We start from the raw sequence: 14110 nt of genomic DNA, 5'->3' as shown, positions 1-14110 counted from the left end.
TTGGGAAAAGAGACAGGTCCAGCTATGGTAGAAGAAAACTATACAAAATAGCTGACACACTAATGGTGGAAGAGGAAGAACTATCTGCTCCAAAGGAACAGAAATCATGCCAGAAATGCTCTGATTTGGACAAAATTGTGCATGATTTGAAAGAAAAATGTGCCACATCCACAGGCCAGAAAAAAGTAGCTATTCTTACCCTTGCACCTTCCAGCTGGTCTATTGACTACACTGCAAAGGAATTCAATGTTACTACATATATGGTAAAGCAAGCTAGGAAAATAAAAGCAGCCCAAGGAGTGCTTCCACAACTTCAGCAGGCTCAAGGTAAGCAACTGAGTTCAGAAATAAAAGTGCTAGTGTCGGAGTTTTATGAAAATAATGACTACAGCCAAATAATGCCTGGAAAAAAAAGACTATGTAATGGTGAAAATGGGAAATGTATGTGTACAGATGCAAAAAAGACTGTTGCTATGCAACATATCAGAACTATATGTAGAATTCAAGGAAAAGTATCTCAATACTAAAGTAGGTTTACCATCTTTTTTCAATCTTCGGCCAAAATGGGTTGTGCCTGTAAGTGCAAGGGGCACACACAATGTTTGTGTATGTGGAACCCATCAAAATGCTAAGCTGATATTTGCTGCTATAAAGGATTCTGGTCTGGATTACAAAGGTGCAATGAAGGGGCAAAATGCTAAGCTGATATTTGCTGCTATAAAGGATTCTGGTCTGGATTACAAAGGTGCAATGAAGCTGCTAGTGTGTGACATCAGTTCCTACCAGTGCATGATACACAGGTGTGAAAAGTGTCCTGGTAAGGCAAATCCTGCAGAACACATGAATAACAAATTGTATAGTGAACTCCTTATGGATGACGATGAACTTGTTTCTTATAAACAATGGACACACATGGATTGCACAAGTCTTGAAACAAAGCAAAGTACAGTGGAAGATTTTGTTGAAATGTGTTGTCAAAAAACGGACAAAACGGACAAAACTGACCACACACAGCTTCACAGCAACAGCACAATCGGCTTATCTCCAGTTTTGTAAGGATAATCTGAAACAAGATGAAATGATAGTAATACTAGACTTTTCTGAAAATTATGCATTTATCGTTCAAGATGCCATCCAAGGATATCATTGGGATAACAGTCAAGCAACTCTCCAGCCATTTGCGCTTTACTATAGAGGTGAATCAGGTGATGTGTCTGTCATGAACCTGTGCATTTTTAGTGACTGTTTAATTCATGATGCCATTGCAGTTCATGCCCACATTCACACTGTTACAGCACATGTGAAAAACAGGCTGCCTCATATACATTTTGCGAAATATTTCAGTGATGGGGCAGCTAGTCAGTACAAAAACTGTAAAAATCTCAAAAATTTATGTATGGATTACCATGATTTTCAGATTCACGCAGAATGGAATTTTTTCGCAACAAGTCATGGTAAAAATGTATGTGATGGTACTGGTGCTACCATTAAGCCCATGGCATCACAAGCTAGTCTGCAGCACCCTATAGAAGGTAACATTCTAACACCTCTTCAATTATTTACCTGGGTACAGAAAAATGCCTCTGGCATACAATCATTCTATGTTTCGAAAGATGAGGTGAAATCAGTTGAAGAGTTGCTAAAAAGCAGAATAGAACATGTTAAAACTGTTGCAGGCACAAGGAGCCATCATGATGACTTCTCTCACTCTCTAACAATGTGCAGATGAGCAGACTGTCCGGTTATAAGTATAGGTTCATGCACAACATGTGTCTTCACAGTGTGTCTGACTCAGTATTCAGCAGCAAAAGCAGCAACATACAATCAGGTTGCTATGTTATTGCTGTTTACGATGACAAATGGTACTTAGGATGTGTTGCAGAGTGCTGTGAAGCAGAAGGTGATGTATTTGTGAACTTCATGGCACCAGCAGGACCAGCAAGATCATTTCATTGGCCACATTTGACAGACAGGTGTTGGATTCCTTTTGAACATATTCTTATGACAGTTACAGTTCCTACCACAGTGTCAGGAAGACAGTACAATTTGCCACTCAATGAACAGAGTACAGCAGCTAAAGTGTGGGAGAAATTCTGTTTGAAGCACAATCGACTGGTTTTTAGCAGTTGAGGTGCAGTAAACATTAATAGGTTGTGTTAATCTGTCTATATGTTGTTGCTTAGTGATTAAACAGTTGTGGGAGAGGATAAGAAAAGGCAGAACAGTTTACGATATGTTTTTTACAAAATTGTGTTGTGGAACAATGGCCACATCACCAAATACATCTGTCAACTTCCATTGTACACAAATTTCTTGGAATAACATGCTGAATTTTTGAGATATATATCATTATGGTCTACTTATGTAGTGTGTGAAATTTGGCTTGGATACCACTTGTCCCTTTTGTGCTACCACACTTCGAAAAACCATGTTTTTCTGGCAATTTTTCAAATTTTTGTATTTTTGTGTGCATGTAACTCAGTTTTTGTGCCTGACATGGGCATGATGAGTTCTGTGTGTGTTTAGGCCACATTAAGCTTACCACAAAAAAATTATACCCTTTTTGAGTGAATTATATTTGGCATAGAGGGCACCTACAATATTTACCTTTTAATGTATTACATTTTTTTAAATCACATTTTGGAATTTTTTATTTTCCCTCAGAAATATGTTGTTGGTGTTTTGATTCACGGAGTGTGTTCTCTAAATGGATGTTACTGGGTTGTAAAAATTTCACCCAAAGTTATTAAGACGTGAAGTTGGATCTGAAGATAGATTGCCAGAGGCGGGTTGCAATTTACGGGTCATGCCACCTTCTTTTACAAGTCATAATTCTGGAACTAATTGGCAGGCAGGGTAAACTAATACTTTGTACACGAGTGTTCCACACATGGTAGAATTAGTGTACTGAATTTCAGTCAAATCTTAGACTATGAGCTGGAGTCCCTGGTTGAACTGACACGGAATGACCCAGTAATGAAAATTTCACTAGGGTAAACTGTATGAAGTAAGGCAATTTATATGATTTTTAAATTATTGGTAAAAATATGCTTCTATTCAGACTACATTCAGAACCACAAAACAAAAGAGTGGAAGAAGCTCTCAAAAATTATTCTTAGTAGCAGCAGGTAATGCCCTGTATGTAATTAATGCATAGTTTTTTGGAATATTAACAGAACTTGCCATCTAGTGAACTGTAAATTGTTAAGGCTTGGTAAAAGCCTCTGTGATGTCTCCAGTCAGAAATCTTCAAAAGAATCATGTGGGAGTAAATAAATATTTTTACACCTGTTTCAGTGTGTTCAGTTTTGGACAGTCGTTCATTGACCTGCTCATTGATTATGAATGTTAAAAAGATGAAATTCCAGAAGTACCTGAACATCAAACACTGAAACATTATTTTTTGTAGTCTTACATGTTGTGGTAGCACGTACAACAAAGAAGTTGAATGAAGTTTCAAGCTAGCTTGGACAATGAAAGATTAATCAATATTTTTCATTACTGTAACAACAATGATATTCATTGGAGAAGAGTAGGATTGCTTTCAACGACAGATTGAAAACAGAGTAATAATTTAGGCAGATAACAAAAACAATAAAATGTTTATGCTAATGTTAGGAGTACCAACCTAGTATCTGCTTGGAGTACTTTACGAAAGCAACAAAAACATAAATCAGACTAATTCATCAAGTACTTCAACACTGTTCCTTCTGTATTAGGATACCTTGTGGGGACTGAACAGTTTTTATTCACAGAAAACATTTCTGAATGACTAGCCAGGTTGGTGATTCCATTTCCAGTTGGTCAGCACTATAATGTGCTGCATTTAATATTGAAAACTGTTTAAGAATGTATTATGTTGATGGACAAGGGTAAAAATTCATTTTAAGGGCAAAATTAAAAACATTTACCTACAGACACGTAACTGAATATTGATCCACTCTTGCTGATCATGAAGCTTTTCTGCTAATGGGTACATCACGAATGTCATCACAAAAAAATTCAAGAATAAATCTGCAGTAAGCCATTATATATTCAGTAGACCGTGCCCTGGAAGAAAGAGGTAAAACTAAAAAGCATGCTTATACTTTGTGTCTCTCCACTTGACAAGCGACACCACCTAGCAAAATTTGACACTTTTCCAACTACCAAAATAAAATCCATAAACAGATGTGACTTGTTACCACCAATGTCAAATTAACCAAAATTACATTAAAGTCTCTTGTTTTCATGGCAGCCATTAAACACATATTAATAAATGAAATTACATTGAAGTCTCTTGTTTTCATGGCAGCCATTAAACACATATTAATAAATGAAGTACATGTGTTTCAAATATTAATGTGAGGGCTTTGGTTCAAAAGGGCAATATAAGGCTAAATAACACAGTGGAACCAAGAAATGCATCCATCCTAAATCACCGATAAACACATGAAAGCAGGGCTTCAGCATGCTTTTCCAGCATTAGGTGGCCTTCTGACTGGAAGGTGCAGCCCCCACTGGGATCAACTTTCTCAAGTTCTAAGAGCTTTGTCGCAGCAGAGAGCAGCTCCCCTGCCCCCCTAGAGCCAGGTGCAGTGGTCGGTCACCGGATCACAGGCTGTGTGTTCAGGGCACCACTTTGGCCAAGTAGGGAGATTTTTTACGGAAACTGCACAGGCGTCTGACAGATGCTCTGTAAAAAAATAGCTGCAGCAGTGCGGAATAAAGGAACAGCTGAAACTGTAGATGACCTGTGCATTTCTTTACACCATGTCCTAGTCAAACAAACTGCCCACTGTAGTGCTTGCTGGACACAAGCTGGACACTAATCATAAAAGGAGAGACTATGAGCGGACAACCCAGTAGACAACATTACCAGTCAGCATGCATGTGAAACTTTCAGAATGTTTAGCCCGTTGTTTGGAAAGGTGCCTGCACCGCTTTCTGATGCCAGAGCATAGAGGTTGTTGAACTGTCTCCTATCACACAGAGTGGGAGACAATATAATTAATGGTGCCTAAAAAAGTAGACAGAGTGGAAGTTAATGCACCTTTTCCCAAAAAAGAGAAGTATGGATTTGCTTGCATTGGTCTGAGCCACAACCTTTTTCGAGAGTGAGAGTCTGTACTGAATTGTTAAAATTTTGTTTCACTTGCAAAATCTACAGATGGCAGTGGATCAATAAACTTTTCAGAGGAGAGATGCCACGCTTTACACAAAACATCCCACTGGACATATGTCTTACAAACTGGCACACTGGCACAGACAGTTTTTAGTGACTTCTCCACTTCTCCGTGTAGAACTCTGAGGAGCGGGTTTTCTTGGGGACTCTTCTTTGAGACTTCGTCGGTGAACTTTACTGTGATCCTTCTGCTGTCTCTCCTGTGGGCATTTCTAAAGATGCACTTCATCTTCAGTTACGATTTCAACTTCGGCTTCTGCAGTTAGGAATTACATTGTTTTTGATGGCTCACTCATGACTCAGATATTCGGGGTGCCTCCATGTGTTTTCTTCACCCCACAATGCTTGATGCAATCATCATGCCCAATTCAGAATCATGTGTTTAATTTATTTTGGTGCAATGCAAATTTAGTACCAGATGCTTTTTCTCCCTTTCCTGTAGACTTTGCCACTAAGTGTTGTTTTTATGTTAATTGAATGCACTGACAGATTCTTCTGATGCCCAATTTTCTCTTACATCTGTTTGGTTCGGGAAGTCATTATTTCATTTATAAATCATGTTTTGGTTTTCCTTTTGAATTCTGGAACAATAAATGTTGTTCAAAGTGACCTATCTTTGAATTCAGTGCTTAGATTATGCCCATAGCTCCATTTACTATTACTGATTTTGGCAAGGACCTTACCCACAACTAATCCAACAGGGCCATTAATTTCTCAATCATTTCCATTGCGCACAGTTTGTCACATCAAGTCTGAGTTATGTGGGGGGGGGGGGGCATCTAATTTCAGGTTGTTCACTTGATACAGATCACAGGCGCAGTCTCTATTTAGCCATGCCCTACTGATGCCTTGAATTCCCACACTTGGCTCTGATCCGAGTCTTGCAAAACTACTTACTGATGAACAACTAAATGTTTATAGTTATTGTAAAAGTATATGTACACAATTTTACACATAGTTTCTAAGTATTTTACTATCATGTGTTTCCTGTTTGTAAATGAAACCAGGAATTTAGAGGAAGAAATGTTTGTATTATTATATCATGTCATTTGACAAACTGTTTCCACAATATGGAAAGCATGCTACAATCATTCATAATCTTCTGAAATCATTCTGTCAGACAAACCAGGAGGACGAGTCTAAGATGATGCACATTTCTACCAAATTTCACTGACGGACAAGTAAATATCATTCACTAGGCCTACAAGCCTCTATTGTGACTCTTCATTCCATAAAATCTTCTTCTATTGCTCCACTGACCAATGATAGCACTGTTTGCAGTGTACTAAACAGTGAACCCTTATTCATTGTCATGACCAATGGCTTCTGGGTAGCAGCACACTCACAAAATTCCTGTTTTTGTGACTCATCTGCACCACTAGTCCTCTGAAATAGTCAACAGAGATAAACAAAGATTGGTTTCTGTGGTACGCTTTACTATGTGGCAGCCTTTGTCAGTAATTTTCTTAGGCCTACTAGGGCGATCTGGGATGATCTGTTCATGTTGGAGAAATGTTGGGACACCCAAAGCAATGCCTGCTCTATTACTTATCTTAGAAAAGAGGCTGGAAAAAGGAAAACCTAAGTTCATTGCATTGCATTGCTTACAGAAAGTATTTTACAACATTGACCCAAATACAAATTGGAGGGTTTGGAAGTCTTTTCTGGAAGTGTATGTCAGCAGTGCAGCCTTACACGTAAGTTGAACAGGGATCATAAACAGTGAAAATAAGAAGAGAATATGCACTTTCTCTGCCTAACATGAACTTATCAATATACCAAAATCTTGTACGTGTATGAATGTCAACAAACTGCATAACTGGTTGTACGTACTTTTATTCCTCTTTACATTGTTCTCATTATGTTGCATTATTTTTGTAGAAGCTTGAAAATGGCATACTGCCAAAATTATAATTGTAAAATAAACCACTAACAGCTGAAAGCAAGACGACTTCATTTGCTAAAGATCATTTGCCTCTATTGTTTCATTACAGCAATACATATAAATCTCACTGACTTATAAACCTGTACTGACCTCTTTTATCTCGTTGCTGATATTCAGTGCTGTCAGAACAGAATCCTTCAAAGCTAGAGGCACAGCTTCAGTGAAACAACGCATTGCAGCACGGATGTGCTGACATGTTGTTAATGTCATCGTGTCAGACTTTTCCTGAATGAAAAAAAGGCAATCACAATCCATAATTTACATAAAAGGAATAACAGTGAACTGCCTGGTACAATTAGATGCTCTATACAAATTTGACTAAGAACTATCCACAGAAGATTTAAATCAACAACTTACTGAATCAATGTGTGCGATAACAGTTCCATTAACTAAGATCTTTGATAAAATTTATTACTGCATTTTGTACTTTGTACTCTGTGCTTTTGATCTGTTGTATTTAATAACAGCTCATTTCCCTATGCACTTTGCAAAGAACTTACTTTCTTTTTTCAGTGTGTTGTAATTGTTATCCTATACAATATAAAATACCCCCTTTCATTCACTGACCATAGTCTACTGCCCTACTGCCACATTTATTTTTTTATTTTTATATGTGTGTATGTGTGTGTGGGGAGGGGCCCTCGTGAGACCAAAGTTAAGCTGGGCACATGCAAGATTTTCCTTGTACACAAATGGCATATTCAGGGCCCAGAAGCTTACAATGCTACCAGAGCAAATTCAACCCACACTATTTGTTGCTTACTTTCACAGTGTATAACAAGAAGGAAGCATTTTGTTTTGTTGACATTATGAAGTTCATATCTTTCAAAAATTCAGAGACAATTTAATTTGATGAAAACCAAGTAAACTGTGTGGGGAATAAATGTTACCAAATGTACAAGTGAAAATCTGATATAAAAGACTACATGAAGGACAAGATGCTGCACGTGTGTTGTCAATGACCAGGCACTGCATATCATCCAAGAGCATAATGTGGTATGATATCCTTCAAGCTTTCTTCATGGATTTGAGTATGCTCCCTAGTTGTCATTCTATCTTTGCACTATATCTCAACAACTTCTCCAACTGTCTTCATAAAGTGTTGAGTGCAAGAGTTTGTTGCTTGCTGTTTGGACTCCAACCAAACTCCAAACAGTACACACTGCATGCCACCCTCACAATTGTTTCCTGACACTGCTAAACAATAAAACAGTCATCAGAAATTCAAAACCAAAAGACAGGCTACAACAACACGTAAAATATGTTCAAAGAATTCTCCCAAACTTCCCAGCAATGGTGCTAGGATATGGAAGGTATGTGATTCTTGCTGTTTAAAACCAACTGCCAATGGCTACTTTGTCTCTTTGTTGATAATATTTTCTGTCTGAGAGAAATTGAGTTGACAAGAGGACATGCCAAAAGAGCTCTGTGAAGTATGTACCAAACTTAGCACCAACCAATCCCAATGATTGTTTTAGTGGAAATGGGTGAAGAGAGGAACCACATCAAAATTACAACTCTACTCAAACCCCACTGAAATTATAGGCAAAAAGCTCAACACAGACTTTACTCAGCTTTTTTGGCAGATCCTCTCGTGAAATTACTTTCTCTTTTCGGATAAATATTACAAACAAAACAGATAGGGTGTCCAGGGGCAGCCCCTAACCACACACATAGGGAACTGACACGAATGAAGATGAAAGAATTGTGTGCCTTTCATTTGCTGGTGCCATTTCTGAGAAGATTAACTTCTTGTAACAGTCCATAAATTCTTTAAATGACACCTTTTGCTCTTAGCTATGTTTCTTCATTCATCTCATTTTACTGCACTATTACAATTTTAGCTTTGGTGCCATTTTCAAGCACCTACAAAAATATAATACAATGCACTAAACAATATGATGTCATATTATGGCGCAGAAAAAGATTAAAAATAATATCCTTTTAGAGCTGTTTCACTTCTGAGCAAACAGAGTCAATGATTGTTATTAATGACAGGAGTAAATGGGTGTTTTTCATAAGCAGGTTGAAGTCATTCCATGCACGGCAGAGTTAACAATGTCACACGTAGTGTACGTTATCGATCATGATACTTCATTTTATATAGCGTAAACTTGAGTGGATCATGTGCAACACAATGGTGTTCATTTGGTTAAAAGTGCATACTTATAGTACATATACCTACCTATCAAAGGAGGTGGGGGTGAAAAGGAAGTGTAGTCCACAATGCACAAATATCCACACTTGATTCATCCAGTATTTGAGAATGAGAACGCTCAGTGACTTGCAACAAACTTTACACATAATCAAAACTTAATAAAACTTTTTCTCAATGACAACCCCCATAAAATGATGAAAGGGAAAAAAGTGTATCACTTAGTAAATGTTCACTGTTCATGGAATAAAACTGCCGCATCAGGCATAATGTTTTAATTTATCACTTCTTTACTACTAGCTATGTTCACAACAAATTTTACTCGCAGTATTCATACAAACCGCTGAATGTACGAGCAAAATGATGTCACTGTTCAACATGTAGCTCAGGAAATGACGACATCATAGTCATTGAGCTGTATGAAAATGAAACTACTGGGCAAAATTCACTAGAGTTATAGGTGAGATATCGTACAAATACATGTGAAATACGTTAAATACAAGTGGAATATATTTGATGGGTGTATACGGGCAAAGCCACAGGTAACAAGCTCAGCCTAAATCCCTGGAATGATTTCAACAAAATTTGGTACACATATTATTTATGAGCTGGAAAGAAATGTTGTGGGTAAGAACCACCAGCCTCCTAATGAGGTGGCGGTGATAACATGAAGAGAGAAGGGGAGAGGGGAAGATGGACAGACACAGAGTAGAAAAGAGGAGACAGGCTAATAAGAGATTGGAGTCTCTCTCTCTCTCTCTCTCTCTCTCTCTCTCTCTCTCTCTCTCACACACACACACACACATCCTTTCGCATCACCTTGGTTCCGAGAGTTCCGGAACCTGTACAGAAAATTGGAATAGAGATCAATATAAACATCATTTCCGCCCATTTTACTGCTCATGAAAACCACACATTGTGTATTGTACCACAATACAACAAGAAATAAAATGCAAAGATGCTGGTATTGTGGTACAAGCAAATAATTTTTGGGACAGTGTAATGAAGGAGGCAACTGAAACTGGAGTGATAGATAATTTAATCAATAGAGATAGAGACTTTAGTTTAACTAAAGTGTGGGATCTGGCACTTCATTTGCTTAAATCATGCCACAAAATATCTCAATGGTTTTTGTCCGCTCACAGGTAAGTGCCTATTAAGGTAGTTTTTGGTAAATGGTTTTGTCTTACAGCATTCATCTAACCCATAAGATTTCCCCCCCCCCCCATACCCTTTCCATTGGTTTCCAATTTCTGTTGGCTGTCTTATTGATTAATGGAGTTAAGAAACAACTGTTATGGTGGCATGCAGTGTGTGCCAGTTACATTTTTGAGTAGGATCCAAAAAGCAAGTAATGGAACTGTGCTTGGCAACTGACAACAAGGGAAGTTGTCAAAATACTGTGCAATAATAAAATGACAGTTCTTTGTTATGACACAGAAATGTTAATTGTTGAATCTGTTGCCAGTTAAAATTACTTGTTACAACACACTCACTTGTTACTGCAATCTATAAGTTGGATTTTAATCATTTATCAGCCCATACAAGTTACTCTGCGACAGAAAAGTTCTAAGTAGAAACTTCTTAGTAGACAGCATACACATCAAAAGTTTACTTTTGTGTTTCACCATTTGTGAACAACAACAAATTTATTTAATATATTTTTCTTTGGCAATCCCGCCAATATAAAATCAACCAGGGTAAGTAAGGTGTGCTTTCTTTGATCTGATCTGATTCTCAGAAGAAACCAGCCTTGTCTTTAATCAGGAGACCAACTTTGCAGTTATGTAAAATAGTTTGTATACATTGCATGAAACAGATCAAGGCAGCTGGAAATTGTTTTTCAGCTAGACTTAATCAAAAGGAGTGCTAAGTACTGTTACTGTTGTTATCCGAATTTATAACTGCCATCAGCTGTCCTGTTCCAATTTCTAAAACTAATGTAAACATAAATCATAAAATCAAGAACAAATAACAGCTTACATGACACTTGAGGACACTGGCATCAAATGATCTCTGACAAGTGTCAACAAAACACAAAGCAGATGTCTGTGTAATCAAGTTCACTTCATTTTCTAAACTGGAATCTGTTTCTGTTGCATGCTGCACAACAGGGAGCTGAACAAATCCACGATAGTCAGGTCCTTTGTCCCGAACACGCACTGAATAAACCTGGAAAAGCAGAACAAACTGCCTTTAGATTATTCTTGATGACAGGTGACACATTTTCACAGGAGAAAGGGCTCAATAAGATGGTTTGAAATGCTTAATACCCAATGAATACTTTTCCTCATTTTTCTCCTATTACTCATCCTCAAGTTACTATGTTATGTCTCTCCTTCTCCTTTTACTCAACACTACATTCTCCCCATTACATTTCTATGCTCAACTTCACCCCTGAACATCAACTTCCTGAATGGCAAGATATAATTTCCAATTCATAATCTTAGCTTCAAAAAGAACAGTGACACCCCCCCCTACATTAAAATGCCATCCTGTTTCCATCTGGTTCAAAGATCCAAAATGTTGGTTAAATGTGTACCAAATGAGTAGTCATCATATTCTCCCCTTCATTCAAAGGGTAAACATATAAAGTGTAGTGATAACAAGTTGGAATTAAATTCATTTCCTGTAAATTACACAGTATCACACAACTACTTACCACGAGAGCAAAACAGGCAACCTATTCTATATGGGATGGAACCTTTGTAAATATGGGTGCAAAGCTCTCCGCTAAATAACATGTACTTTGTCTCTTTGCTAATAGAAATCTCCATTCTATGTATTTTGTTTCATATACATGCACACATTTGCATAGTAACAATAGCAGAGCAACCTTTCTGAGAACTGTATGAATGAAGAAATATTACCCCTGTGGGAGTGTAGTCAGAATCCAGCAGCAAGATTAACTCTCTATCAACTTCAACATGGCATTTCTCTTTTTATGTTAAAATTGAAATAATAGCTGTGAATTACTGATGGTAATTTCTTGAATTTGTTTACCTCCCCCCCCCCCCCCCCTCCTCTACAGCTTAACCTCATTCTGGGAAAAGAAATTAATTTCGTCATTCAAAATTTTACTAAACTGAAATGTAAGTGTTACAAAAGCACGAGTATTATTTATTATACAGTTGCGTTGGTTGAATTATTTTTCTGTGCTGAATCATGACACCACAACATATTTATTAAAACTAAGTTGGAACAAAAAGATTAAGTGTCTTACTAACACACCAAGAAAGAGGTAAACTCAAGGGAACAGATAATTGATCTCTGCAAATCTGATCTATGTTAATCTGGAGACACTTAGTATAACCCAAATTTCGTTACAGTACATGAGTTCGGGATAAGAGGCTGTCGCTGATTCAAAAAAAGACATTACAGTAAATGAAAGAAAGAGATACATGATCAATTATGTAGTGGACCACAGGAAAGCACATACTAAAGTACACTCCTGGAAATTGAAATAAGAACACCGTGAATTCATTGTCCCAGGAAGGGGAAACTTTATTGACACATTCCTGGGGTCAGATACATCACATGATCACACTGACAGAATCACAGGCACATAGACACAGGCAACAGAGCATGCACAATGTCGGCACTAGTACAGTGTATATCCACCTTTCGCAGCAATGCAGGCTGCTACTCTCCCATGGAAACGATCGTAGAGATGCTGGATGCAGTCCTGTGGAACGGCTTGCCATGCCATTTCCACCTGGCGCCTCAGTTGGACCAGCGTTCGTGCTGGACGTGCAGACCGCGTGAGACGACGCTTCATCCAGTCCCAAACATGCTCAATGGGGGACAGATCCGGAGATCTTGCTGGCCAGGGTAGTTGACTTACACCTTCTAGAGCACGTTGGGTGGCACGGGATACATGCGGACGTGCATTGTCCTGATGGAACAGCAAGTTCCCTTGCCGGTCTAGGAATGGTAGAACGATGGGTTCGATGACGGTTTGGATGTACCGTGCACTATTCAGTGTCCCCTCGACGATCACCAGTGGTGTACGGCCAGTGTAGGAGATCGCTCTCCACACCATGATGCCGGGTGTTGGCCCTGTGTGCCTCGGTCGTATGCAGTCCTGATTGTGGCGCTCACCTGCACGGCGCCAAACACGCATACGACCATCATTGGCACCAAGGCAGAAGCGACTCTCATCGCTGAAGACGACACGTCTCCATTCGTCCCTCCATTCACGCCTGTCGCGACACCACTGGAGGCGGGCTGCACGATGTTGGGGCGTGAGCGGAAGACGGCCTAACGGTGTGCGGGACCGTAGCCCAGCTTCATGGAGACGGTTGCGAATGGTCCTCGCCGATACCCCAGGAGCAACAGTGTCCCTAATTTGCTGGGAAGTGGCGGTGCGGTCCCCTACGGCACTGCGTAGGATCCTACGGTCTTGGCGTGCATCCGTGCGTCGCTGCGGTCCGGTCCCAGGTCGACGGGCACGTGCACCTTCCGCCGACCACTGGCGACAACATCGATGTACTGTGGAGACCTCACGCCCCACGTGTTGAGCAATTCGGCGGTACGTCCACCCAGCCTCCCGCATGCCCACTATATGCCCTCGCTCAAAGTCCGTCAACTGCACATACGGTTCACGTCCACGCTGTCGCGGCATGCTACCAGTGTTAAAGACTGCGATGGAGCTCCGTATGCCACGGCAAACTGGCTGACACTGACGGCGGCGGTGCACAAATGCTGCGCAGCTAGCGCCATTCGACGGCCAACACCACGGTTCCTGGTGTGTCCGCTGTGCCGTGTGTGTGATCATCGCTTGTACAGCCCTCTCACAGTGTCCGGAGCAAGTATGGTGGGTCTGACACACCGGTGTCAATGTGTT

At 39.5% G+C, this 14110-nt stretch overlaps 1 protein-coding gene across 3 annotated transcripts in view; it reads right to left on the bottom strand.

The window, feature by feature from the left end:
• Nucleotides 1-14110, bottom strand: part of LOC124605604 (uncharacterized protein C2orf42) — a 223069-nt gene that overhangs the window by 169493 nt on the left and 39466 nt on the right. For all 3 annotated transcript variants that reach the window (XM_047137398.1, XM_047137399.1, XM_047137400.1), the window contains 2 exons: nt 11248-11436; nt 7200-7334 (listed from right to left, as the gene is read on the bottom strand). In XM_047137398.1, the coding sequence (XP_046993354.1) occupies nt 7200-7334; nt 11248-11436 (324 nt within the window). The remainder of the gene's footprint in view (nt 1-7199; nt 7335-11247; nt 11437-14110) is intronic.

Source organism: Schistocerca americana, chromosome 3, assembly GCF_021461395.2.
Source record: "Schistocerca americana isolate TAMUIC-IGC-003095 chromosome 3, iqSchAmer2.1, whole genome shotgun sequence".
NCBI classification, from domain to species: domain Eukaryota; kingdom Metazoa; phylum Arthropoda; class Insecta; order Orthoptera; family Acrididae; genus Schistocerca; species Schistocerca americana.
Note: the sequence above shows the minus strand (reverse complement) of the source record. Positions and strands in the feature narration are given on the sequence as shown.